This window comes from Apis florea, unplaced genomic scaffold (assembly GCF_048593485.1).
Source record: "Apis florea isolate Af1SG1 unplaced genomic scaffold, ASM4859348v1 contig_3587_pilon, whole genome shotgun sequence".
In the NCBI taxonomy this organism is placed as follows: Eukaryota; Metazoa; Arthropoda; class Insecta; order Hymenoptera; family Apidae; genus Apis; species Apis florea.
In genome coordinates this window covers 1,609,615-1,634,744 of record NW_028256789.1, presented here as the reverse complement: position 1 = coordinate 1,634,744, position 25,130 = coordinate 1,609,615, and the positions used below count along the sequence as shown (strand labels likewise).

Here is a 25,130-nt window from a genome sequence, read left to right as displayed (position 1 = left end):
AACTCGTGATTTCGGAACGGGTCAAGAAAGAAGATCTCATCGGATAATATCTGATCGATAAAAATTTTGGATGCACAATGATAACAGTAGATTATAAATATCGATCGAATTTCATGGAAATATATTTCAATTTTTCGTGGGTTCAAAGATCCTCGAAACGATCCACGATCGAGAAGGATCGAGGCGAGGTCGTTAAGTCCCGTTACTCCCGATCGTCGACCGGCTCGAATATTATAAAAGCAGGGACTATTGTCGATCCAAGGACAGTTGTACGCGATGGAGAGGACCGGTCGATCGCATAATGCACGCTTCATCGCGTTTTCCCTTCTTTTTGCCGTTGCCCTGGTTGCCGAGGCGGCGGTGGTCGATCGTCAGAAACGAGAATTCGTGATCCCCGACTGGATCGAGATCGTGGACGAACCTGCAGCGGAAAACTCGAAGACGATTCAAAGAGCGGTCAGAGTGAGGGATGAAAAAGTAACTTACGACGGTGCGCAGGTTTGGAGGGTGGAAGGGCACAAGGACGTAGTGTCGAACGTCACCATGGATTTCCAGGAAGCTGGATGTTCGTAAATTTTTCGTCCGTTCAGGGAGAATCGTTTAATTAAATCGAGTTTAATTTTTAATCGCGAGAGAAAAGTTTGAAAGTGAATGGAACTTTTCTGGGGAAAAAAAAAAATTAATTTACACGAAATAAGATAGAATGTGCGAGGATCAAGGATAAAAATAATTCTCTTATTTTTATTTCTATTCTTTGTACAGTATTGTCATTATGGGCTGGCAACGACACAGCAGTCGATGTAATGATTCGTTCAGAAGAAATTGCAAGAGTGTCTCGTTACTTGAAACAAAAAGATCTGAACTATCGAATAGTGATCGAGGATTTGCAGAAAGCGATAGACGAGGAAAATCCATCGCTTTCCGAGCAAGAGGTGGAGGAACTTCAAGGCCGTAAAGGTTTGCACCAACCGATTCAATTTCATTGATCATCGCAATTCCATCATCGCTTTCCTTTCCTTGCTTGATATTTCTTCTTCTTTCTCTTCATTTATCCAAAAATCATCGCCATTTATTTAGCGGCAATCGCGACGCTTTTACGACCGATTTCACTCATCAAGATCACGATCAAACGAAACGATGTTTCGCTTGTTATTTTATTTGTTCCACTGACACGAATGACGACGTTTGACGATCGCTCGCTTAAAGAAATTATCGTGTATTCGAGTCACGCGGCGAAGAAAGCCGCGAGAACGTCATTCATACATAGTCATCGGTATATTCGAAAGTGATTTCGATAAGTTTTATTTTATCGAGACGAACCATCGTTATATTCGTTCTGAATAAAACGCGTGAATAATTTGAAAATTTAAAATTAATTCAACGACATTTTAATATCCTCGTGTTCTTGATTCCAAACATTCACTTTTTGACTACATTTTTCTTTTGAATTTCGTAAAGAGATTTTTTTTTTTTAAGCGTCATCAAAAAGGAAAAAAACACTTGCTGTTTTCGATGGAAAGTTTATCAGGTTGTTGCCCTCGTCGCGATTTAACCCGTTAACCTAGTTTCGATACGTCGACAATGTTGATTAACATTAACAGTTATGTACGTTTACCGTGTGTGCGCGCGTCTGCAATTCGACCAAAGACGTTTTCGATTTTGTTGTTTCGATCGTGGTACCGTTACTTCTGTTCCCAGACTCGTCGAGATGCGCATTGGCAATTGGCCCGGTTCGAAAGTTAGCGAAAACGAGAACTCTTGAGTCTTATTATACAGTCTTGAAACAGTCTTCGAAATGGATCACCATGCGTTAAAAAAATCACCATCGAAAATCTCGACAGATAATTCCAACGATATTTCTCGATACCGATAATTTTACCGAATCGAATTATGATTATACAACTTGCTTCCGAATCGAAAAATTCATTTTACTTATTACGTTTTTATTAATTTGCAAAATATCGTATCGATCCGACTAACTAATCATCGAGGTAAAAAAAAAAATTTCCTCTGTTCAATATCAGTCGAAGATATTTTTAAATAATTTTATAATACGCAATTTCTGATGATGAAATATTTCCAAATTTCCACGACAAGCTTGTACGACTAACCGAGGCCACACAGAATACACCATTGAATACTGAGCTTTTTAGTAATTTTCTAGCTCGTTACGCTTGGTGGCAGAGAGTCGCGATCAGGCCAAGTAAATATTCACGTCCTCGTCCTCTTCGTTATCCTGTAACTAGCGTGTACGGTGTCGGTGGCTCTTGGCAATTTAGGGGTGAGGCTCTTGAGGCGCATAACCCGCTTCGTTGATTCAGAATAATTCTCATCTTATCCCCTTCACATTGAATTTATTAATCAATTTATCGAGCAAAAAAAAATCGATCGGACAAAATCGATCCACGTCTCTGAATCCACGGAGCGGAATATTTTTCACGTGTCGTCCAAGGACACCGGACGTGCAACCTCTGGATAATCTTGAAGGTATACCCGTCAGGTCATCGAATGGAATGGACCAGTTACCACCGACTCGAGGACATTCACGGATACCTCGATTACCTGGCTGATACTTTCCCCGACGTTTGTTCCGTCGTCACGATTGGCCATTCCGTGGAAGGAAGGCCTCTCAAGGTACGTACGATAAAAAAAAGAGGGGGGAGGGGATGTATTTTTATTGAACGATATAAAAAGAGAGAGAGAGAGAAAAATAGGTTATAAGAATAAGCAATGGAAAATCAAATTCCCCGGCATTGTGGATCGACGGAGGTATTCACGCGCGTGAATGGATTTCTCCGGCCTCGGTCACTTACGTTATCAATCACTTGGTTGAAAACAGCGAGACACTCGAGGCTGATTATTATATTCTCCCTGTTGTGAATCCCGATGGGTAAATCGAAGCATATCATATACTTGTACGTCGTACGTACGGAAAAAACTTACTCTCGTTTCTTCCTTCCCCCATTGGCAGGTACGAGTACACGTTTACGAAAGACCGTTTATGGAGAAAGAACAGGAAACGTTCGGTGGGCAGCCTTTGCACCGGTGTCGATCTTAACCGGAACTTCGGCTATCGATGGGGTGGCCTGGGAACCAGCAAAGATCCTTGCCGGGAGATTTACGGGGGCTCCGGCCCGTTCTCTGAACCGGAGACCAACGCCATCCGATATTTCTTCGAGGCTAGCGCCGCTAACTTCAAAGTGAGAATTTCCACCACATTCCACCATGATTATATATCTTAAATACATGTTTCGAGGATAAATTGCTCACCGTTTGTATCCAGGCGTATCTGACGTTCCATAGTTACGGCCAATACATCCTGTACCCTTGGGGCTACGACAAACGCGTACCGCCTGATTACGCGGATCTCGACAGGGTTGGCAGGCAAGTGTCCACGGCAATGAAGAAGGCGGACGGGGCAAAAAGCGCTTACACGGTTGGGAACAGCGCCACAACACTGTACGCAGCTTCCGGTGGCTCTGACGACTGGGCGAAGGCCATCCTGAAGATGAAATACACGTACACGATCGAATTAAGAGATACCGGCAAGTACGGTTTCGTTCTACCCGCTCGTTACATTGTGCCAACGGCCAAGGAAGCGTTGGCCGCGGTTATGGTCGTCACGGAAGCTTGCAAATCATTGTAACTCGTTAAATTACGTAGCGTAAGTTGTATAAATGATAATAGCTATATTATTATACACGACACGTATATCTGTAAATTGTAATTATTATATGCTATATGTGTACAGGAAATAAGATGAGCCAAAAAGGGAAATTATTTATTGAATAAAAAAAAAAAAACAAACAAGCGTTAACAATGATCGTTGAGGTAATTCTTATTCCGTATTCGTGATCGATCACGAATAATTTAACATGATTATGGCGATCCACGTGATGAAGGCGGAAACTCTCGTGTAGACTGAAGGCGCGTTTTTCCTTCCGCAAGGAAACAAACCCCACGAAACTATTCCCACCACCTCCGCTTCACCGAAACCGTTCTTCGTCACTAAAGGCCCACCCGAATCGCCCTGAAAATTCGATATCTTCGAATTAGAAAAGATTAGGTAGAAGGAGGATCGAACTTTTTCTTTTTCTTTTTTTTATTATTATACTTTGCAAGCTGCCAAACTGCCGTCCAAAGGACCGGTGCAGACGTTCGTCGGATGCAGAGGATTCTTCTCTTTCGGTTTTAAACTTTTCGTAATCATCTTGTTGCACAATTGGTAATTGATGATCGGGAGTATGGCTGCTTGAAGATTCTCTGGCGATTCGTGAGCGTGGCTCCTTCCAATGCTACCCCATCCAGTCAGCATAGCATCCCCGACGGGAATGGTGTCGGGATACGGCAAGGAAACGGTGGAAACGAAAAGATTCAACTCGAACGGTCGTTCCACTTGCATCAACGCAATGTCATACGGCCCTACACGCCTGAATTGAGCAGAATTTCGAAGAATTGTAATTACGTGTGGATAATAAAAAAAAAATAAATAAATAAATCTCACCCTTTGTATCGTGGATGAACAAACACCCTGTTCACCAACCTCTCCTGTTCGGTCTCCTCGATCATTTTCAATTTGTACTTGCCAGCGAGTATTCGAAATTCTCCCGTACGTGGTGACAGAGTTTTGCAATGGCCAGCTGTCAATATCCATCCCGCTGTTATTAAACTACCGCCGCAAATATGCTTCGTTGGAATTTTTCTCGTTGGATCGCCCCACTGCACCGACACCTGCCAAGGGTGTATCCCTTTCTGCGCGTCCTTCCCTCCGACGATCCTCGTTGGTCTCTGCGCCAACATAGCTATGCTCGAGATCGCCTCTAACGGGATGATAAGATTAATCCGACACTCTATCTATCTATCTATCTATCTATCGTTTTGTAATTTAACTTTTTAGATTAGCAGTTGAATGGGATAAACGCGATAAAATTGAACGAAAATTTTTTCCTTCTCTCACCGTCAACTTGTGCACACCACCCCAGACTTGTCACGCCAACAATTATTATTAATAATTTTCCGTGTATGCGATTATTCGCCATTTCGTGGAACTGTTTCATCAGCGAGGACTCGAGATCGAATGCCGAGAGTCTCTAGAAGGCGAAAGCAATCGCGGAAGAGCGATATCGAAGAGGAACTGGAATCATTCCTTCCTTCCTCGCACAACTTAGTACAACTAGAATTTCAACTAGTTCTCGTACCTCGACGAACTCTTTTTTTTCTTTTCTTTTCTTTTCTTTTTTTTCTTTTTTTTACCCATTAACGACTCGTTGAATGTAACGCTTGGAAAAATTTTTTATTTCTCGTATCAAGAATAGATATCAGAGAAGGTGTTTAATTAATTGTAACGATTCTTTATATTTTGCACAATTCGCAATTATCACTCGTACATTTATATTTTTATCGTATGTGTCAGAACACTTTAATTACAAGGTTACGAAGAATCAAGTTATTTAATTCTTTGCCATGATGTTTCCAATCCAGGTGACGAAGGAAGACGTCTTGGTGTATACAGACGGTGCACCGACCGTTCCACATGGAATGATTCCCCAAGAAACGATTCCAATGAGTTCAGCTCTTCCGGTCGCGTTATGTGCCAGTGGGCCGCCGGAATCGCCCTTTATTCGCGATTGAGATTAATTCGTAATTAAATTCAATTAAGGAAAAATATCGCAAATAATCAAGGTTATAGGAAATACTTACGCTACACGCGGAGAAACCACCGGTGAGCGGTCCAGTGCAAATGTTAGTTTCGTGCAAAGGTGATGGACCAGTAAGTTTTTCTATGGCTTTTTTGCAAGCTGCCAGATCGATTAGCGGCAAATCGACGGTTTGAAGTTTGGTGGGCATTATGGGATTATTGGTTTTCGATGTCGATCCCCAACCAGTCAAAGTCGCTTTTCCAGTCGGTGTGCTCGATGGAACACTTGGAAGCCTAATCGGTTGAACCATAGCAGTCAATTTCAAAGGACTCGCCAGTTTCAGTAACGCGATATCGTAGGGAGCAACGTCTCTGAAATTAATAAAAGAACGATACGTTGGAAAGAATCTGGAAAAGTGGTTGACGAATAATGATTAATAATTTGAATTTTAAAATTCAAACGATGTTTCAATTACCCTGTGTAGTTTTCGTGCACGAACGTTTTCTCGACCGCGATAGTTTGCTCGCCGACTTCTTTTGCTTTCAAATCGTGCTTTCCGGCTTTGACTACGAAATCACCGTAGTCCGGAACAGCCAGGACACAGTGTCCAGCCGTGATTATCCATCGGTCGGATAAAATGGAACCACCGCAGAAGTGAGAGTTACCGAACAGCCATCCCCATTGCAAAGAGACTTGCCACGGGTATTGGTATAGTTTAGCCTCGTTCCCTCCGACTATGCGAGAGTCGAATAACGGTATTCTGAAGCCACGGTAGGGTTTTGCTGTAGACCAACAGAATAGAATAATTAGATCGGACAAAATGCGATCGACGAAATGAGAAATGATATTTGATCTTTTATGTTGATGATCTTGCGTTGTGTTAAAATTTCACTTACCAGAGGCGATCGCCAGTAGAAAGGCAATATAAATAATCAGTTTGAGAGACATTTTGATAATTTTGAGGTGTTCCATTCTGGGCAGAGTTTATATAGATCGTGCGTTATCGATATCGGGGAATATCGAAAAAAATACGCTTTAATTCATGAAAGAGTTGTTGATAAGCATAAGATTACAAAGATTCCATAGTCATACAGGTGATCTATTTCGTATTTATTAGATAGAATCGATGGTGCGCTTCTTTTATCAGTTTCGTACGTAACAGAATGTTTCTTCTTAGAATTGTGCAACAAAGGAATTTAAAAATGTCCGTACTCGAATCGTTCTACTTTTTTCACTTTTTCGGAATTAAGGTTATCAATATTGGTGACGTATTTAGATTTTTAAATATTATTTCTTCCTTTCGCGAACGTTATTATATTCAGAAAGATTTTCTATCAACATTTTTACGAATCATTGTATTTCAATAAAAAATAGGGAATGAAACTTTTAAAACAAGAAATTTATCTCATTTATCTTTGTTTTCTCTTGCACTTTAATCAATCTTATCGATTTATCTACATCGATTAATTTTTAATCTTTTGAATTGTAATTTACCGATTACTTTATCGAATTAAAATACAAACAAAGGTAAGGTGAATGAAAACGTACGTTGAAATCGTTTCTATTATATTTTATTCGAAAAATTCTAATTCTATTTTTATTTTTTTATTATTTTATTCGAAAAATTTTAATAATTTTATTTTGGAGATTTTTTTTTAAATATTTTTTCTTTTCTTTTCTTTTCTTTTTTTTTTTTATCATTATTAAGAAAAACTTCACAAACAAACTTTGTCGAATCGATCACAATCGAAACAAGCTTAAGACATATTTTCATGGATCCAGTCCACGTAGGAGGCGACACGAGTATATACAGAGGGCATGTGGGACGATCCACAGGGCATCATACCCCATGAAACGATACCAACTTGTACAGATTTTTTACCAACTTTTTGAGCGAGTGGGCCGCCAGAGTCACCCTGGAAAACAAAACGAATGCATCGATTTCTTATTCCGACAAATCTTTAACTTCCTCTTCGAATCTTTCAAGTTTAATTTCATCTCAGAAAAAAAAAAGGTCAAATTTTAATAAAAAAAAAAAAAAAATGTACAATCATTTAGTAATTCGAAGTAAATTAACTTAAGTACTTACGGAACAGGCAGACACCTCTTTACCAGCGATACCACTGCAAACTTGAGTGTCGAACAATTCAGGTTGGTTTCCAACAACGTGTTGGGAAGTGAGTTCTTTCAAGCATTCAGCGTTGTCCAGGATAGGTACATTAGCCTTTTGAAGGACGTTTGGTAAGGTTGGTTTTGCTGTTTTAGAGATTGATCCCCATCCAGAGAGAACGGCCTGTCCAGTTTGTTTCTCTCCTTGTTTGGGCAGGGTAATGGGTTGTACCAGGTTGTTGAATTTCAAGGGGGAGCTCAGGACGAGAAGAGCGATGTCGTGTTGCGCAACGCCACTAAAGTGAAATAAAGAAAATTATATTAGTGGAGCACGAGTGAGTACCGATTTTATTATAAGTAAACAATTAAGAAAGATCGCCGCTCGTCTCTCTTCTTATCTCGTCTCATTTATTTCGAGAATAGAAGAATTGTCGAGACGAGATTACGTATCATCTTTCTTGATCGATGAAGAAACGACGAACGAAGAACGTTTGATACACCATTTTAACAATATTATTAATTTCAATTTTAATAATATTTATGATTTCTATTTTATTTTTTTTAAAGATTCCATCAATATACCATTTTTCTTTCTTTCTTTCTTTTCATTTCAACAAACTGAATCGTCAAATTTTAAATTGATCTTATCTTAGATACAAGATTAGAATAATTCTTGCAAGATGAAATAAATTTTGCCTCACCCTTTGTACCCTTTGTGAACGATGCTCTTCGCCACGTTAACGACTTGTTGAGAAGATTCATCCTTGTTCAGTTCGTATTTGCCGGCAATGACTCTAGACTTTCCAATTTTCATGACACAGTGTCCAGCGGTCAGAATGTATCTCTCGTTCAGTATGGATCCACCGCATGAGTGGCTGTATTGAGTTAGGGGTGGGATTCCCCATTGGACCGAAACTTGGTATGGGAATTCACCACGAGCAGCGGCGATCCCATCCGTGATACGAGGCTCCAAAGGGTTGGCCAAACAGGCTGTAAGACAACGTTCGTTGACATTTTTGTCAAAAATATTTTTGATACCTCGGTAACATTGAATCTTGTTTGAGATTTATTAAAAATATAGAAATATTTAATAGGGTTAAAATAAGATTATTCTCTTACCCTGGATTACGAGGATAGCGGCCAACAGACACTTGATGAGCATTGTTACACGATTGTCTATACAATTTGAAAAGTCTAATGGAAATTACGATTTATATAGGATATTGTAACTCGATATCTCATGATAATTCGAAATTATATATCGATAAGGGATCCACTCCATATTACTTTTGCGTCAGATATTTATATTAAAATAAAATGTTCATCTTTGAAAAATTGAACAATATTGATTATCGACCGATACCAAGATTTCCATCGAATCAAATGTATTCTTTAATAATTAATAATTCTCAATTATTATTGCTTTAATTAAGGCTTCAACGATTGAATTCGAATATCTCGATTGTTATTAACTGTTATTAATTAAATTGTTAAAACTCTTGTAGATATATTAAATTAATGAAATCATAATTATTTATAATAACATAAATCCTAATATATCGTAAGTAAGTAAGTAAGTATTTACTGCAATGAAATGTTTTCAACCCGTTTATGTCACAATGATGAATCACAATTTTTAAAAATTCATTACATTTCGTTACGTTACAGCATTTGCAAATCATTTAAATTAATCAACCTTGTATTCGTTTATTAGATTAGATTATCTCTATGAATAATTTACAATATTTACAATGTCATCGCGATTTAAATCATACGCGATCGTGTTTAAAATAAATATAAAAATTCCGCTATTAATTTTTTCTTATATTTAAATTCCCTCAAAAAACAATTTCCACATATTCGATAATTGCTGCTAAGAAAAAAAAAAAAATTATCTTCGATTTAAATCAATGATCATCAGCAATGTTATCATCCCATATAGATTTTTTCAGACATTTCGCTATTAAAAAACTCTTCTTTATAAACACGAAAAACGATGAAACTTATTTCAGTTCTCAGTAAATCAGAGATCAGTGCTATTCGCGGATCTCAGCAAGTTACTAAACGAGCGATCGTTCTTATCCCTGCCCAAATTTCACGAGCAGTGGGCACGATTTGCGATGCTGGAAGCAAGAATCCGTATGTTCCTCGATCTCGAAGTTCCAACGTGTAAGCGTATTTTATACCGGCTACACCTTTGGCCCAGTCGTCGGAAGCACCTAAAATTTCAAATATATCATAAATATTTTTCAATTTTTCTATCCAGTAAGAATTTTAGCAAGCGAATCGATAAGATTTTCATTATTTTCGTCGTAAAATTGCAAAATTTCGAAGTTATCGTATTTTCATTGATTGTTCTTTTTTCTCGCGTTCTAAATTTGCAAAAATTTTTATATCGTAACGATATAATTAAATTCAAGTATTTAATATTTTTGCACAAATTTGACGTAAAACGAAAATCCAAAAAGATTGCGTTATTCTTGATTTCAATTGCTCGTACAATTAAAAAAAAAAAAAAAAAAAGAACACTTCACGTTATTACTTGACACTTCTAAAAATATTTCTTTATATATAATCCCATCGAGCGTTAATAATCAACAATTCATTATCAGTTTAATTATTTGTTACGAAACGAACGTTGCGAGAGAACACGTAAATGAACGCGAGAATTTAATTTTTAATTATCGAAACAGCATTGATAAGAATCGTTTAATTTCCGCCTCTATTATCTGTGTAATTAATCGCGTGACCGTACCTGAGGTTGGATATAACAAATCGGCTGATGGGCCGAGTTGATAATCGGTCCCGTGTATCTTCGAGATCGCCCCTATTCCTTTCTTAGCCACGTTCATCAATTCCGAATAATCGGACGGTTTCGAATACGTGTATCCCCACGGTACGAGCCACATTTGCGAATAAGAGTGCAACGTCAGATAAACCCTTGAAAAATTTCATTTTCATATCCATCATCCCAGATTTTCCGTACCAGAAATCAAATGCGAATTTGAAGTTTTCTACACCACGATCCATACCTGATGTCCTTTTTATTGGCCAAAATGTAATCGGCCATCGCCTTGGTTTCCGGTTCGGAGAAGGCTCGTGGACCGGCGTAAGTTTCGTGGCAAGGGTCCAGACTGGCCCCACCCTCTTTCACCTCGCCCCAATGGTATCCAAAATTCCTGTTCGGATCGACGCCCTCGCACTTACCCCACAACCACTTCGTGTAATGGGTCAACAGTTGAAGGAAGCTATAATCCGAGTATCTATGTCACAGAAAGCGTTTATTATATATTCATTCTTGTCACTGTTTACTCAACCAAAGAAGCGTTGGAATCATTTTCTAAAAAAAAAAAAAAAAAAAAAAAAAAAATAATGACACGATCGTACCGACTGTCGTCTTGATTCTCCTCGTGATTGCTCCTCGTCTTTCTCCACAATCTGTCACTCGTGTGACTGTACTCGTAGCCGTCCGGATTCGCGACAGGTAAGATCATCCAGTCTGAATTCTCCAGCAATTTAGCGTAGCTCGTGTTCTTCTCGACTAACTGGCTGATGATGTAGGTCGCCACAGCGGAACCGATCCATTCGCGCGCGTGCATACCTACCGAATGCGAGGACAATTCGAGAAAAATACGGAGTAACGGGACGGGATCGAAATGGAACGCGACGAGCGTTCGAAAAATTCTGCCTCCTCGAAACTTCTTCTTGAGAAAAATTTCATTCCTTTAACAACGATTAAAGGAACTAAACTAGATATTATAATTCGTGCACAACTTTCTTCAAGAAAATCTCTTTACGTTGAAAAAAAAAAAATTGATAAATTCGAGAAATTTGATATTTCGATATTTAATTATATCGTCATAAAATTCAAGTTTAAATTGAATTAATTCCACGAAGAGGAAAGTTTTTCTATTTACTTCATTTGCATACAGTAATACCTTCCGGCAATTTATTACCGTTCCTGTACAACATTTGGTTGGTCGATCGAAACGGGATAATTCGAAAGAGCTACGAAACTACGCGTTAAGAGTACGCTGTTGAGAGACTGACTTATTCATACAGGAATAACTGTTTCTCGAGGTAGAATCGATTCGTACTCGGTGTTTACAGTATGTTTACTTACTTACAATTAAAATCTTTAGATATAAATTTCTGATGCAATTTTAAACTGGCTTGCACGAGTATTAAAAAACGTTTTATCAATTATCTCTATGTGTTATTGAAAAATAAATATACTATCGCGCTTAGTTTTCCTAGTATTTATCGACGAATCGCGAAAAGAATAGTATCCTTCTCTCATCACCGAACCCAACATCCTATCTTCCTGACCTTGGAATTTTAATCGTACGCAGGAAACGATCATTTCTTTTAAAAAGAAATGAATTCCAGGCTAGAAATTGCCTCGTGCGTGCAGTCTCGCGGAAGGATTTCCACGTTTATTATGCGCAATACACAATATCGTCGTTTGAACATAAATCCACGGAGTGCCAACGAGAATAATAATAAAGAAACCGCTTTCGTGTTGTCAAAGACCAATGCGCTACGATTCGAAGAAAATTTGAACCATGCCTGAACGCACTCAATGTCTGTATAATTTTTCACGTTTCACTTCTTTTTTTTCTTTTCTTTTCGATGTAAATAAATTTAAGAATCGAAACTCACCAGCGTCTATCCAGACAGCCGATTTGGATCCATTCTTTTTGTTTCGCCCGTTCGAAATTTTCACCATTTTAATGGGTTGACCCTCGTAACTGTGACCTATCGTTATCACTTCGACTAGTTTAGGATACTTTAGAGTTAGATACTCCATGTACTTGACGATCTCTGAGAGGAAAAAAAAAAAAAAAAGAAAGAAAAAAGAAAAATGTTGATAAAGATTTTGTACATTATTTATACTTTGGTTATAAATTTAAACGTTATAAAGCGCAATGCTCGAGAAGTCTTGTAATATTCATCTAACAGGAATATTATTATCCTGTAGAGTGGGGAGTAGTGGGGAGAGATAGGTTGGGACACGGTTAGGAGGAAGGCAGGAATGGTAAGAGGAGAATTGAGAACGGTGGAGGGGCTACTTGGAACCAGGGGATCAGATTTGCGCTGAAAGTTTCCTTTATTAGAAAAGTTCAATGGGAAAGAGTTATGGTGGCAAACTTCGTTTTGTCGAGATGAAGATTCACCAAGATTTCCACAACATATAATTTCGAAAGTGGATACATGGATGGAAGGGGGGATGATGTCTATAAATATCGAAAATAACAAAATTTCCAAGTTTGAATAGTTGTCATACCTCCATATCGATGATATCGTTTCCAAGTCATGCTGTGTCCCTGGCTCGAGACGAGATCATCGCGTTGTTCCTTCGACATTTTCGGATTTTGACTCGCTATCGTTTTCTATCGCAATAAAAATCGAAACAAGCAATTAAATGATTTGCCGTAAAAATTAATCGACTTATCTTCGATATCGGTCTTTTCATTTTCTTTTCTTTTCTTTTTTTTTTTTCTCTGATATCTGAATCTCGTACCTGAATATTCGTTATCAAAACTTTGAAATCGATTCCTTTATCTCTAAGGAACATTTTCAATTCGGAGACGAGATCTGGAGCGACGACCACGTCGGTTGTTCTAGAATAACGATTATAGAGAAATGATTCACAGAATCCATAGAATTAAAATTGTATTAGAAATTGAATTAGAAAGAGGAAGGAAAAAGTGCACAAAACACACTTGTTGTACATCGGTTCGCTCCAGAATTTAATATCCTCAGTTTCGGCCTCCTTCAACTCCTTTAACTCGTTCACGTGTCCTTGGGAACTAGGGAACAATCTGATCAATTGATAATTTTTGTAATTCACTCTGTTGGGTTTGGGCTTGGCACTTTTCTCCGTGCCGATGATACTAGTCACGATGGAATCGAGCCCGTTAGCCATCACGGAAAATACAGAATCGACGATGTTCGAGAAAGAAAATCCTCTGATTTCATTATCGATTGTTAAATTGACGTTCTTCGGCTCGTTGTACACGATAAGATCCTCTACCGTAAATCTAAAACAAAATCCACCATTCTTTTCTTTCCTTTTTTTTTTTTTTTTTTCTTCTTCAAAACCCTCCTAACGGTGACTTTATCTTAATCACTGGAAATCCAATTATCTTTAAATTCCAACGAGAGAGAAGTATATTCAAAAATTACGATTCACGATCGATCGATCACCGCGAAATCTGATATGAACGTCACCGTTGAATTCAAAATTACAAAAAAGAAAAAAAAAAGATCTATTGTCGAAATACGAAATTCAGTCAAGAAGAGAATAATATTCCTCCAACCTTGCTTCACGATTCTCCTTATCGAAGGGCCAATCGTTCTTATTCAAGGACGAGCAATTGTACTCTCCCACGGGCAAAAATTCGAAATTGGCGCGCTGTGGCCGAGCGGTGGCAATGATGATCACCGATAAACCGAACACAAGGCGGAAAATCGACTTCAAGTCGACCTGAGCCATGGTCGGCCTGAATCAGGCCCGGGATGTACGATCGTCACGGCGTCTTCTCGTTGACTAATCCCGTGGTGCGAACCAGTCTTTCCGACTCCGCTGCTCGTACGCGAAAAACGACAATTTCACTGGACCTGCCCCACGGGCTTGACTTACGGGATTTCTGTGCGTGGTATTCAATACCTCGTGGGAACATTTATAGCCTGTGGTGATGGTGGATAGAACAAGGTCCTGAGGTTAGTGGAATAAGTAAATTCTACTCTGATCTACCCTTTGTGATTAAAAAATATCTACGTACGATTTATAGTTCTAATTCTTTCGTAATTCATTCTCTCGATGATGATATTTTATTATTTTTTTCGAATTCGTTCGAAGTCGAAGTGGTTTATCGGTCGAACGCGTCGAATGAATCTCGATTCAATCGATCGAGAGGAATCCGGTCGAGAGGAAATATTCCAACATTTTTATTTGCGACGCAGCTCCATTCCATTCTAATTTGTTAACGGTAATCGGAGGAGTCGGTAATTCTCTTACTTACCTTGTTTAATCCCTCTTCAATGTTTCTCTTCGAATGGAAAATACGAGGTTACGGAATGGAATCGGGCTATTTTTTTTCTCTCTTTTTTTTGGGGGGGGGGGAACTGGTTTTCACTTTCATTCTCGAGTAATTTTACATCCACGATATTTACAAGTTGAACGTGGAAACTAAGTAAAGTTTTTACTGCATTTCGCATCAATTTTCACCCGTTCACGCGATCATTCTACTTTTTCATCGCTGAAGTATTTAAGAAAAGTAATAACGAGCATGTTCTATCAGGAAACAAGAAATGGAGAAAAAAGTGGGTCAAAGCTCATTCCTTTCCTCTGTTTCAAATATAAATAACGCTCTTCTGCTGAAATCGAAAGAGGATCGGGATTATTCGGGATTACGCTGCGAATATGATTTATTATCGTTTACAACTATAAGAGCATATTACCGGTATTTTACCGGTATATTGCGGCAATACAATTATTGCGTGAATGTACGTAATGATAGAGCGTAAATAAGTAATAATAATTAATAATTATATTATAATAATGACTGGTGTTAAATTAATGTTACTCTGTTAGTCGGCTTTCCACTTGTACGAAAAGAAATTGAAACATACGATAAAAAGAGTCGCGGGAGAAATAATCGCGCCTCGCTGTCCAAGTAACTCGGCCACGGGGAACGACATCGAGGAAAAAAACTAGAGGAGATGATCGAGAAGAAAAATCTTCGGATCGATTGTTCTCTTCTGTGCGATTCTTGCGATTCGAGATCTGTATCTTGCCTCAGAATTCTCCGTTCGTTCGAGTATACGCGTATCGTAATTTTGACTAGCAGCATGTAGCGGTTTTTATGACGAAAGAAGAAAAAAAAAAAAAAAAATAATCCCTCGACCTTCGTTCCGTCCATCCATCGGAGGATAAAGGAAGAGGGAGATCGTTGCAACGACTGATCCAGACTGATCTTCTCGATCTTGCATCATCAAGAACAGTGGAAAAGAAGTAGACGAAGGAAAAGAAGTAGGAAAGGAAATTTTCGCGACGCCGAGGAACGACGATAAACGACATTTTTTTTTTTTTTCATTTCTTTTCTTTTCTTTTCTTTTTTATCGTGGATCCTCTCGTGGCACGGTATTGTCGTAATTACACGTATAACGATTTTTTTCTTTCCCGTGATAATTGACTGCTTGTCGTCGTCCCCGCCGATCTGATCTTCCTTCGTCGATTCGCATATTTTCCATATTTTTTCTTTCTTTCTTTCTTTCTTTCTTTTTTTTCTTTTTTTTCTTTTTTTCTCTCTCTCTAGGCGAACGAAGGAGGACATCACTCGTGAGGACGAATTAAATGGCAAGAACCTACGGGGAGTCACCAAACGAAATGTGATGTTTCGATTTCGATACCGCTACTCTCCTCTTCGAGTATCGTTTATTTATTCAGTTCCGTCACGTTGACGCGTTTCGAACGAGGGGAAAAAAAGAAAAAAATTAATTTCTCTTCCTTTTTTTCTCCCACTCCCTCTCACTCCCCCTCTCCCCTCCCCCCATTTTATTCCTCGACCTTTATCGTCGATTCTTATCTCGGTGAGCTCGGATTGTCTCCTCCTCCTCCTCCTCCCTTCTGCCCGACACTGCCTCATACTTTCTCGTGTTTCAACTTATTTACAGTTATTTATAGAACGTTTTAACTCGTAACGTAACGTTGAACCGCTGCTTTCTCGTGGAACATGGCGGGCTACGATACACAGGCACGGCTCCGCACAACGACGTAACATTTTCTTCGATAAACATTACTCGAGAGTCCCAAGTATAACATGGTTAATAATATATATAATATATATATATTTTCAACTATATTTTTTTGTTGCGATCTTCTTCTTCTTCCTTCTTTTTTCCTTTTCCTTTTTTCTTTCTTTTCTTTTCTTTTCTTTTCTTTTCTGCAACAATGTGTACGTACATACGCGTGCAAACTATTCTTTTTTACTTTTTTTTTTATTATTATTATTATTATTATTATTTTCTGCGATCGAGACACGTACTCGCGAGACTGCGCTTCGAACGCGCGACGATCTTTCGAGATTCGCGCATGGAGCACGGTCGATTACTCGTCAACTATACTAACCTACCAACTATCGGTACGTTCGCTTGCGATAATCCTCGTTTTTACGCGCGACAATCTGTATCTTGAGATGGAAGCAAAGTATAACGTCGTGTTCTGTAACTTCGTCTCTGAACGAATATATATATATATATAATGATCACGATTATAAAAATAGAGAAAAAGAAAAACGAAATTGATGTCCGCGGTTCAGCTCGATTAGATTGCGAATAACGGTGACATTGCATAGCAGTGGTGTATGATCCTTCGTAGGTGGTTAAGTAGACGTAAAAAATTCGTACAAAATATGCGCGTATGTATAACGACAGACGTATAATAATAATACGATAGATGATAACAATTCTTGAGGTAAAGATCCTCGAAGTTTTCCATTACAAAAATACAACGCAACACGATACAAGTGGAAGTTGCAATCCCGCCATCGTACTTTGCTCCGGGGTTTTCTTTTTTTTTTCTTTTTATATTACTCTCTACTATCGTCTAATTAATAATTGAACAACGAGCGGTAACGATCGTCGCATAATTAATCAATTTCATTCTCTTCTCCGACGAAACGTCCGTGCGATCACATCGACACGGTGGAGGATGGAATCGAGTGTTTCACGTATCATCCATTGTGTAAACCTCTTCTTCTTCTTCTGTTTAGAACAATATCAATTCCCTCTATCGTTCTAATCTCTACCTATAATAGTTTTGCTTTTAGATGCTCTTTTTCATGCTCTACTGACTCGACTCTACGTTCAAACAGCGCGAACATCTATTTTACGAGAGAGTCAACTAACGTCGAACACCACGGTCATATATATATATATCTATATTTCTTCGGTGAAACGACGGCTCAAGCTGTATTCATTCTTCGCGATGAATCGCGCTTTTATGGGTTTCCTTTTTTCCTCGTTTCTTTTCTTTTCTTCTCTTTTCTTTTTTTCTTTTTCATCGATTCTTGTCAGGCCTCGAACACGAGAAACCGTTATCCAAGCATCTTGGAGGACGCGTGAGACGAATAAATACGATTTACACGATGTTGGCCTTCGCTATGGAGTTGCCCATCATGACCTTATTCACGAAATTCACTATGGCCGTGGCTGGTTGTTCCGGTTCCAGCTCGGCGAACACGTGACACTGGTTGTCCGATTTGTGCGCCGGTTTCCTGGCAACGAATCCGAAACAACGACTGGAACGAAGAAATATCGAACGATCGATTGTAGAAGTTATTTTCTGCTTCGCAGATGTTAAATTTTAAAAACTTAAGTAATAATTTCCAAATATATACACGTATATATATATATAAAGAAAGAACACGTACTGGGCGCTGACTGGTCGCCCGGTCTCCTCACTGGCGAAGTCCCAGGTGCGCTCCTCCGTGTCCAAACCGCAATAACTGATATTATTCGTGGGATAATGCCTACGGAAGAACAGCTTCCTCGCGTTATCCGTCAGCGTGATCCCTTGGGTGGAAACTTTGAAATGGACTATAGTCGCGGTGGGCAATGGTTTTTGCTCGAACATCGTCGTCACCGCCTTCTTGATGGCTTGAGGCCCCGTCAACGATTCCATGTCCATGGTGAAGAGGTACAAAACATTGCAGGCTGGAGAGAAAAAATGGAAATTCGATAATTTAAGATCGAACGATCAATCTTATATATCCTTTCGATCGATACCTGCACCCTGGGCGAGCAGTTGCTGAGTGCTGTTCGTCCCCGGTGAATCAAGGGCTCTGGCCGCGGCTTCCGGTTCTGGGAGCAAGAGCGGGCAAGGTAGGGCCATCGCCATCAAGCTGTGCTGGTAAACCAACGCCGACAGCGAGCTGAAAACCGGCTCGTTGGCGCATCCCTTTAATCTCACGCCTCTCGAGGTGGGCTCGATTAAAAAGTGCCTGACCAGCTCGCTGGACGGGTCTCTGGGACTGCTGGGCGCGCCTGGAGGTGGGGTCGCCACCTTCAGGGCGAGTCCAAAAGCCCCTGGGAAGGAGTTGCTGTCCCGAACGACGAACGTCCCTGGCGCTGCGTCCTTCAGCATCGAGATCGCTGAGAAGAGAATTGAACAAAATCGATTAATATCGTTCCAACTTAGAAACGATATTTCTTCCTTTTCTTTCTTGCGCAATACCTTGTTCCCGAGATATGTTGGGTTTGTACCAGATTCGGCTCGTGTCGCGCACGAATTTCACGTTCACATCGGCCACTTCTTGAGGCTCGGTGTTCGAGTGTACACTGGACCGTCTTGAACCGTAATACTGCACCTGAGGAGACGACTGACCACCGCTGTTTATGGAAGTATACGACGTGGCACTCTAGAAAAGAAGAAAGAAAAGGAAAGAGAAGATTTAACGACGAGAATAAGGTAGACGGACGAGGAATGATCGGATAGTTTTAAAACGTTTTTAGTTCGTTACCTTAGGACTTTGGGCGAATTCGATATGGGTCGGAGTGCCAGGGCTGCGCGAGACAGCTTGCGACTGTTGCATCGTTGGCTCGTTTATCGGAGAAACAGATCGGTCCTTGCTACAAGGAAGCAATCACACAGCATCGTTACAAAGTGCATTTTCGAGAAGGTTCGTTTTCCGCGTGCAGGCAGACGCGTGTTCTCTGTGTGATCTCTGTTTGTGTGTACACGTGTGTATGCGTGTGTTTTCGTGCGTGTTGTCAAGTGATTCGTGCAAGATGGCGTGGAACGCCGTGAGAAAACACTGGAAATGTGGTACATACAAGAGCGAGGGGGGAAAAAAATGGAAGGACAGGGAGAAGGAATACATCGATTAAGGAAGTACAGCCAGAGAGAGAGAGAGAGAGAAGAGACACGATTGCACGAATATATCGTCGTAATTTACAGCCTTTTTTCTTTTTTTTTTTTTTCTCAATCTAAGAACGACAATTCACACACACGTCTATGTACAGATACGATTACCAAGAAAACAGTTGTCGTTAAATAAATGATAGTGCACGTTATTATTATATTATGTTAATCAACGATATCACGCGAATGTTTCCTTCTTTCTATATTATATTATTATTATTTATTAATAAAAAGCCTCTCGATGATAATTATTACGCGAGTTTCCTTGTGATTTTATTATTATTATTATTATTTTTTTTTTTTTAACTTTGATATGCGATACTTGTACATTCTGGTTGGATGACAATAATGCTTTCACGATGCAACAAGCTCGAGCTTTTGTTAGTCCGACAGGTGCAAATATAGACACACACTCACACACGAACAGTACGCGTGTTTCTTAGGTGCTCTTCAATTTTTTTTTTTTTTCATCACGATGCTGATCCGCAAAAAACGCATCTCTGCAACCGTATCGATCAATTTCCATTTCAATTACGCCATGCCCTATGATATATTTTCAAATATTCCAATTAATTTTACATTATCGATATATTCCCATGATATATATCACGATGTCGGATTCCTTACTTCACGATGCGGTTGCAGCTGGTTGCAGCAGTATGTATACACCGATAGTTAGTGGCACGACATTAAACATTCACGGCGCATCCCGTCGTTCAGAAACGCGGATCCATCATTTTACACGCGTATTCTCTGTGCTCTGAAATAATATATTACCTATAGTCGAACGACGCCGATTGGTTAGTGAGCGGCCATCGTTTGTTATGCGTTTGTTTAAGTGGCCCGCTTGCCGGGAAACTCAAGCGTCTAGAATCACGAATATCACGTTCTGTGTCATAATCCACAATTGCTCCACCAGCAATGTTCGATGGAGGATAAATAAATTGCTCCATCGAGTAATTTTTGCCTCGTTTTATTTAAAAAATAATTTATAAATAAAAAAGGGAGAAAGAAAAAGGAAAGAAAATCATCCTGTTTTATCAAAAATTGAATCAATCAAAATTATCTCTTAATTCTTGATTATTATCCCGATAATTCTATCGAACGTTATTGAATCGATTGAATGAACGAAAGAAAGAAAGAAAAAAAAGAGAGAAAAGGTACAATTAATCGCGAATTATTTTTTTGCTTTTTTTATCATTTTTTTTTTCATCGAGTAATTTTAACGAATATTAACGAAAATTAATAAAAGATTAATAACGAGAGAGGTAAAGATAGTGACCCACCTCTGTGTTGTCGGACTCTTGGGTGGAAGCCCCGTCTCTTTCGAGACTTCTCTTCGTTCTTCGATGTAGATCGTTCGTTCGCTCGCGTAATTTCCGACGTTGTTGTTGTTGTTCCCGGCTGCCTCGACGTTATTTAAATTATTGTTGTTGTTGTTCACGTTGTAAGTGGCGTTCGTGCCGTAAGAGCGATCAGCCGCGAACGTGACCGTGGGCGAGGAGTTGTTCACGTACGGGGTCCGAGGATGGACCGGAAATGCCGGGGTTTGAGGCCTCGACGCGCTGCTCACCACCGCACTTCCGGGACTTATGCTTCTCTCGGTCCACGATGAAGCGGAGTCATTGTGCGACTGCAAGTTTTCCTCCCATTTTTAACCATGCTTTTTCTACCAATTTACGAGTACGCTTCTTCTCGTTTCAAAAAGATGCGGTATTATACAAGTATTATTAAGTCGTTCCAGTGCTTCAAGCGGTGAGGTTTCAAGCCATTTTCGAAAATGTACGAAACTAAGATCCACGGTGAAATATAACGTGATGGATGGAATGATCGAAGAGAAATTTTCTTCGTATATTCGTTTTTTACGTCTCACAATCCTTCTCGCGAATTTTAAAACATGAATTTATCGACAAGTTTGACGATTAGATTATATTCATCTAGAAGAAGAAAAATCTATCGAGAAAACAAAGTGGAAATGTTTCGAAAATGCAAGTCCGTTAAAAATGGTAATAAACGAGGAAACGATGAAAATCTCTCTCCTCGTGCGCGAAGAGCGAAAACTACTACTACTACTACTACTGCTACTAGAATGAGGATCGCCGAGCGAGACAGGAGAACACAGGAAGACAAACCTGGGTGCAATTCTGCCATGCTTTGGGTGATTGGTTAGGGGAGCAATTAGTGATGGCGTTAACAACGTTGCTGCTCGCAGTGGTGGTGGTTGCTGCGCCGATGCTCGACGCGTGATGATGATCGTTCGTGTCTGTCTTGTTGTTGTTGTTGTTAGTCACCGATTGGGATGATCGAATGGGCGAAATTTCGGCCAATGATTGAATGAGGCTCACGAGAGGGTCCGGATTGTTGCGCGCGCTCGACGATTGTTGATCGACCATCGTCAACAATCCTCCGTCCACGTGGTCGGTGGTGGTGGTGGTGGTGGTCCTTTCAACGTTCCCGGCCAACGTGGTCGTGCTCGAGCACACGATTCGATTTCTCGATTCCGGCCGAGAAACGTGGTTACGAGACACGGCGAAATCTTGGCCAACCGGTTGTTTCTGTTGCTCCGTGATCGCGTTGCCCGCGGCCAGCTGCTGCTGCTGCTGCTGCGCCTGTTGTGCTCGCGCAACAAAGCGTCAGCGCGAGCGAAGCTGTCGCTACGCGACTCTGGCCGTGGTGGTTGAGGCTTGTCCGTGTTAATGAACGGTGTTTGTAGCTGCACTGCTAATCCTAAGGGTCGCGTGCTTGCTAAGCCTGAGCGGGGGGATGTCGGAGGGCTCTGAAAAGCAAGCCAAGCGCTTCATGCTAGAGGGAGACGGGGGCGTTTTAATCCTTTCCTGCCACCGAGTGTTTACACGGCCTGATTCCCTATTAGCGATCCGATCACCGCGATCCTCCATTAGCGTACCGGTTAATCGCATTAATTTCCAACCTATCCGCCTCCTATTCAATTTTAACGCCGTTTTACCCGATCGCGAGGAGGAGATCGGGCTAGAAAGAAACGATTGTCGGATCGATTGGCGATAAATTTCGTACGTGTATATATGTATGTACGCGATTGAGGATCGAGGAGGAAAGTTTCTTTGTCGAAAGAAAGAAATTTCGTGAAATTAGCTTGGATTCTAATAGCGCGTCAATCGCAACGCCTCGCTCGTAATATAACAGGCGGGAAAAAGTGGGCAGAAGAAAGGGTTAAATTATAGACAGTCATAGGCATCCACTAAAAGGAAAGCGATCTTTTCTTTTTTCTTTCTTTCCTCTCTTGCGAATTCTACGGTGTAAAGGGAGTTTCTTGCTGTTCTAAGGATCTAACTGTGGGGCGTATATATATATATATATATATAAACCATAAAACACGGGACCACGGTGGGAGCTGGTTTTACAATCGCGATCTACGAGGGGCTAAATTGTAGCGTTCGTGCTGCCGCCGTTTCATTCGCGCAAAGGTAGTAGAATCGATCGTGCCGCCGTTTCGGATTTATTATCCTTATTACCGATAATTATTTTAAGTAGTTCATCGCTCCCGGCTGAAATGCCTCCCGCTCTAATAACACCACGTTTCTTTTTCTTTTCTTTTTTTTTTTTTACCCTTCTTCATCTTTCTTTTCCCGCGGTTCGATAAATATTTATTTCGCGTAATCGAACGGCGTCGATCCTCTATCGTATAAAACGCGATAAACATTTTATTATCCTCGTTGAACACGATCGATCCTCCACTGCTCCCGCATACGCGTGCTGCCGGGGCAAACTACTTTTTTCTTCTTCCCCCCCTCCCCAACTATTTGCTCTCCAACTTGTGCGCGTACAGATATATATGTATACTCTTCCTCGGTTTACCTGGTTGTCGCTGTATTTGCGATATTCGTACGCCCGTTTCACGGACATGAAGGGACGCTCGTTCACGCTCTCGGCCCGTGGCCGTCCTAGGGTACCGGTTCCGCTGGTACCGTTGTACTTCCGGCTGCTCGACCGTTGCGGAAGCAGCGGGCTCGCAGGCGCGGATGTGTAAAGCGCCGCCCTCGATTGCGACTGGAAAATTAAAATTGAAAAGTAAGTTACGAGGTTAGTTCGTTGGCGCGAATATTAAAAAAAAATGAACAATTGAGCGAGAGAAAAATTGTGAACGAAGAGACGTATTATTATTATTATTATTATTATTATTATTATTATTTTGTCGAAACTGTTGTTGGAATCGAGAGGATCAATTTTGCGATTCAATTTGGATCGAAATTTTTGCGGGCGAATTCAAGCGCTTGTTTCAACGATTTCTTTTCTTCTTTTTACCTGTCCGGATGTGGAATTGACAACCCACGTGTCCTCGTCGTCGTCGAGAACCGCAGAATCGCTGGCGTACCCGTCGTGCCTCATCCTCCCCCTCTGCAAGCTTCTCAGCTCGCCGATCACGCGATTTCCGGTTTCTTGTCGCCAAAGTTTCCCCGGGTTCCTTTCGTCCCTCCTCGCCGCAAGTTTCAACTGCTGTTGCCTCAGCCATGATAATCTGAGAAGAGAGGAACAAGCTGAAACTTTCGCATCCCGAGCCGAAAAACTTTCTTAATCCACCGCGTTACGCGGCTTCTAATAATTCCCCCTCCCCTCCCCCCCCACACACACACGCGCGCGCGCACGCACCTAACCTAACTCGTTCTCGAAAATCATAAAAAAGTGATAGTCGTAACTCGAACTAACGCGAAAATCCCGAGAAACGGAATCGAGGAAGCGGGAAGTCTCTCTTTCCCTTTACAAAGGAAACGAAAAGAAAGGCGAACGTTACACCGCGGATCCTTTGTCACCTGTCACGGATTAGAATCTCGCCACTTCGCCGCGAACCAGCTGTTTTCATCCTGTTAAATCGTGATTTCTCGCTTTCCTCGCCGGAGCTCGAGGAGGAGAGGTTAGCGACTCGAGTTACTCGCGAGGGCGAAAACACGAGAAGCTACTTTCTCGAAGGGAACACGAGAAGACCGAGGACGGGGCACGGAACCGTGTAACAAAGCCTCGTTAGAACGGGGCCACGTCACGGTTCCAGGGTCGGAAGAGGGCCACAGGAATTATCCAGGACCTCCTACCAAGATAGATCCTGGATAATTGCATCCTGATCGATGGGGTCGCTCCGGGCCATCGATTTCCGTTTGTGTTTCGCTCGCTCCCCCTCCTCTCGTAATAAATCCACCGCCTCCTCCCCCTTAGCCGATTTTTATCTTTCCTCCTTTAACGAAATTCGTTCCCGTTTCGTCGTGGAACAGCGGCCACACCCACCCTTCGCGATCGAGAACTAATCGTGAGCTAATCGTCGTGTCGGAAGCGGAGCACGTTGAATGAATGGGAAATGGAATGGAACGATATTCTCTTTCTATCATCGGCTCTCTCTTTTTCTCGAAAGATAAATTAATAAATCGGCTCTCGTTCTATATTTGCCTCGGTTATCGTCGCGGTGAATAAATAAATATTCCAACGTT

The 25,130-nt window shown here is 40.7% G+C and overlaps 6 protein-coding genes across 10 annotated transcripts in view; 1 reads left to right on the top strand and 5 right to left on the bottom strand.

Moving 5' to 3' along the window:
- Positions 1 to 255: 255 nt before the first annotated feature.
- On the top strand, positions 256 to 3,807 carry LOC100870381 (carboxypeptidase B). 4 transcript variants are annotated; one of them, XM_086914438.1, is made up of 8 exons: positions 266 to 565; positions 763 to 957; positions 2,165 to 2,281; positions 2,501 to 2,634; positions 2,715 to 2,890; positions 2,972 to 3,200; positions 3,284 to 3,664; positions 3,752 to 3,807. In XM_086914438.1, the coding sequence occupies exons 1-7, from the start codon at positions 277 to 279 to the stop codon at positions 3,644 to 3,646; spliced, it is 1,503 nt and encodes a 500-aa protein (XP_086770564.1). In that variant the 5' UTR covers positions 266 to 276; the 3' UTR covers positions 3,647 to 3,664; positions 3,752 to 3,807. The 4 variants fall into 4 exon arrangements, with proteins under 4 accessions (XP_012340528.1, XP_086770564.1, XP_086770565.1 ...); XM_086914439.1 differs by lacking the exon at positions 2,165 to 2,281; XM_003692619.4 differs by having other exon boundaries at positions 3,284 to 3,807.
- LOC100870265 (venom peptide isomerase heavy chain) lies at positions 3,328 to 5,205 on the bottom strand. Its single transcript, XM_012485075.3, has 4 exons — positions 4,958 to 5,205; positions 4,505 to 4,820; positions 4,115 to 4,430; positions 3,328 to 4,030 (listed from the first exon to the last, which is right to left on the bottom strand). Exons 1-4 carry the CDS (start codon positions 5,055 to 5,057, stop codon positions 3,860 to 3,862), a joined length of 903 nt encoding a protein of 300 aa, XP_012340529.3. The 5' UTR covers positions 5,058 to 5,205; the 3' UTR covers positions 3,328 to 3,859.
- Positions 5,206 to 5,335: 130 nt separating this feature from the next.
- Positions 5,336 to 7,278, bottom strand: LOC100863763 (trypsin-1). The gene is made up of 4 exons (XM_003692646.4): positions 6,536 to 7,278; positions 6,115 to 6,421; positions 5,701 to 6,010; positions 5,336 to 5,615 (listed from the first exon to the last, which is right to left on the bottom strand). Exons 1-4 carry the CDS (start codon positions 6,609 to 6,611, stop codon positions 5,451 to 5,453), a joined length of 858 nt encoding a protein of 285 aa, XP_003692694.2. The 5' UTR covers positions 6,612 to 7,278; the 3' UTR covers positions 5,336 to 5,450.
- On the bottom strand, positions 7,195 to 9,228 carry LOC100863644 (trypsin-1). Its single transcript, XM_003692645.4, has 4 exons — positions 8,868 to 9,228; positions 8,450 to 8,738; positions 7,729 to 8,044; positions 7,195 to 7,555 (listed from the first exon to the last, which is right to left on the bottom strand). The coding sequence occupies exons 1-4, from the start codon at positions 8,908 to 8,910 to the stop codon at positions 7,397 to 7,399; spliced, it is 807 nt and encodes a 268-aa protein (XP_003692693.1). The 5' UTR covers positions 8,911 to 9,228; the 3' UTR covers positions 7,195 to 7,396.
- Positions 9,229 to 9,343: 115 nt separating this feature from the next.
- Positions 9,344 to 15,016, bottom strand: LOC100870142 (carboxypeptidase B). 2 transcript variants are annotated; one of them, XM_003692617.4, is made up of 9 exons: positions 14,072 to 15,016; positions 13,475 to 13,792; positions 13,273 to 13,372; positions 13,036 to 13,141; positions 12,411 to 12,572; positions 11,136 to 11,349; positions 10,781 to 11,011; positions 10,504 to 10,688; positions 9,344 to 9,967 (listed from the first exon to the last, which is right to left on the bottom strand). In XM_003692617.4, exons 1-9 carry the CDS (start codon positions 14,245 to 14,247, stop codon positions 9,798 to 9,800), a joined length of 1,662 nt encoding a protein of 553 aa, XP_003692665.1. In that variant the 5' UTR covers positions 14,248 to 15,016; the 3' UTR covers positions 9,344 to 9,797. The 2 variants fall into 2 exon arrangements, with proteins under 2 accessions (XP_003692665.1, XP_086770563.1); XM_086914437.1 differs by lacking the exon at positions 10,504 to 10,688 and having other exon boundaries at positions 9,430 to 9,967.
- A 148-nt stretch (positions 15,017 to 15,164) lies between these two features.
- by (focal adhesion protein tensin) overlaps positions 15,165 to 25,130 on the bottom strand; it is a 146,203-nt gene continuing 136,237 nt past the window's right edge. Inside the window, 11 exon segments of the mRNA XM_086914406.1 lie at positions 15,165 to 18,055; positions 18,188 to 18,470; positions 18,543 to 18,908; positions 18,991 to 19,174; positions 19,277 to 19,385; positions 20,455 to 20,544; positions 20,964 to 21,310; positions 21,810 to 22,289; positions 22,292 to 22,453; positions 23,512 to 23,703; positions 23,959 to 24,172. Coding sequence (XP_086770532.1) covers positions 17,896 to 18,055; positions 18,188 to 18,470; positions 18,543 to 18,908; positions 18,991 to 19,174; positions 19,277 to 19,385; positions 20,455 to 20,544; positions 20,964 to 21,310; positions 21,810 to 22,289; positions 22,292 to 22,453; positions 23,512 to 23,703; positions 23,959 to 24,172 — 2,587 coding nt within the window. The 3' untranslated portion in view covers positions 15,165 to 17,895.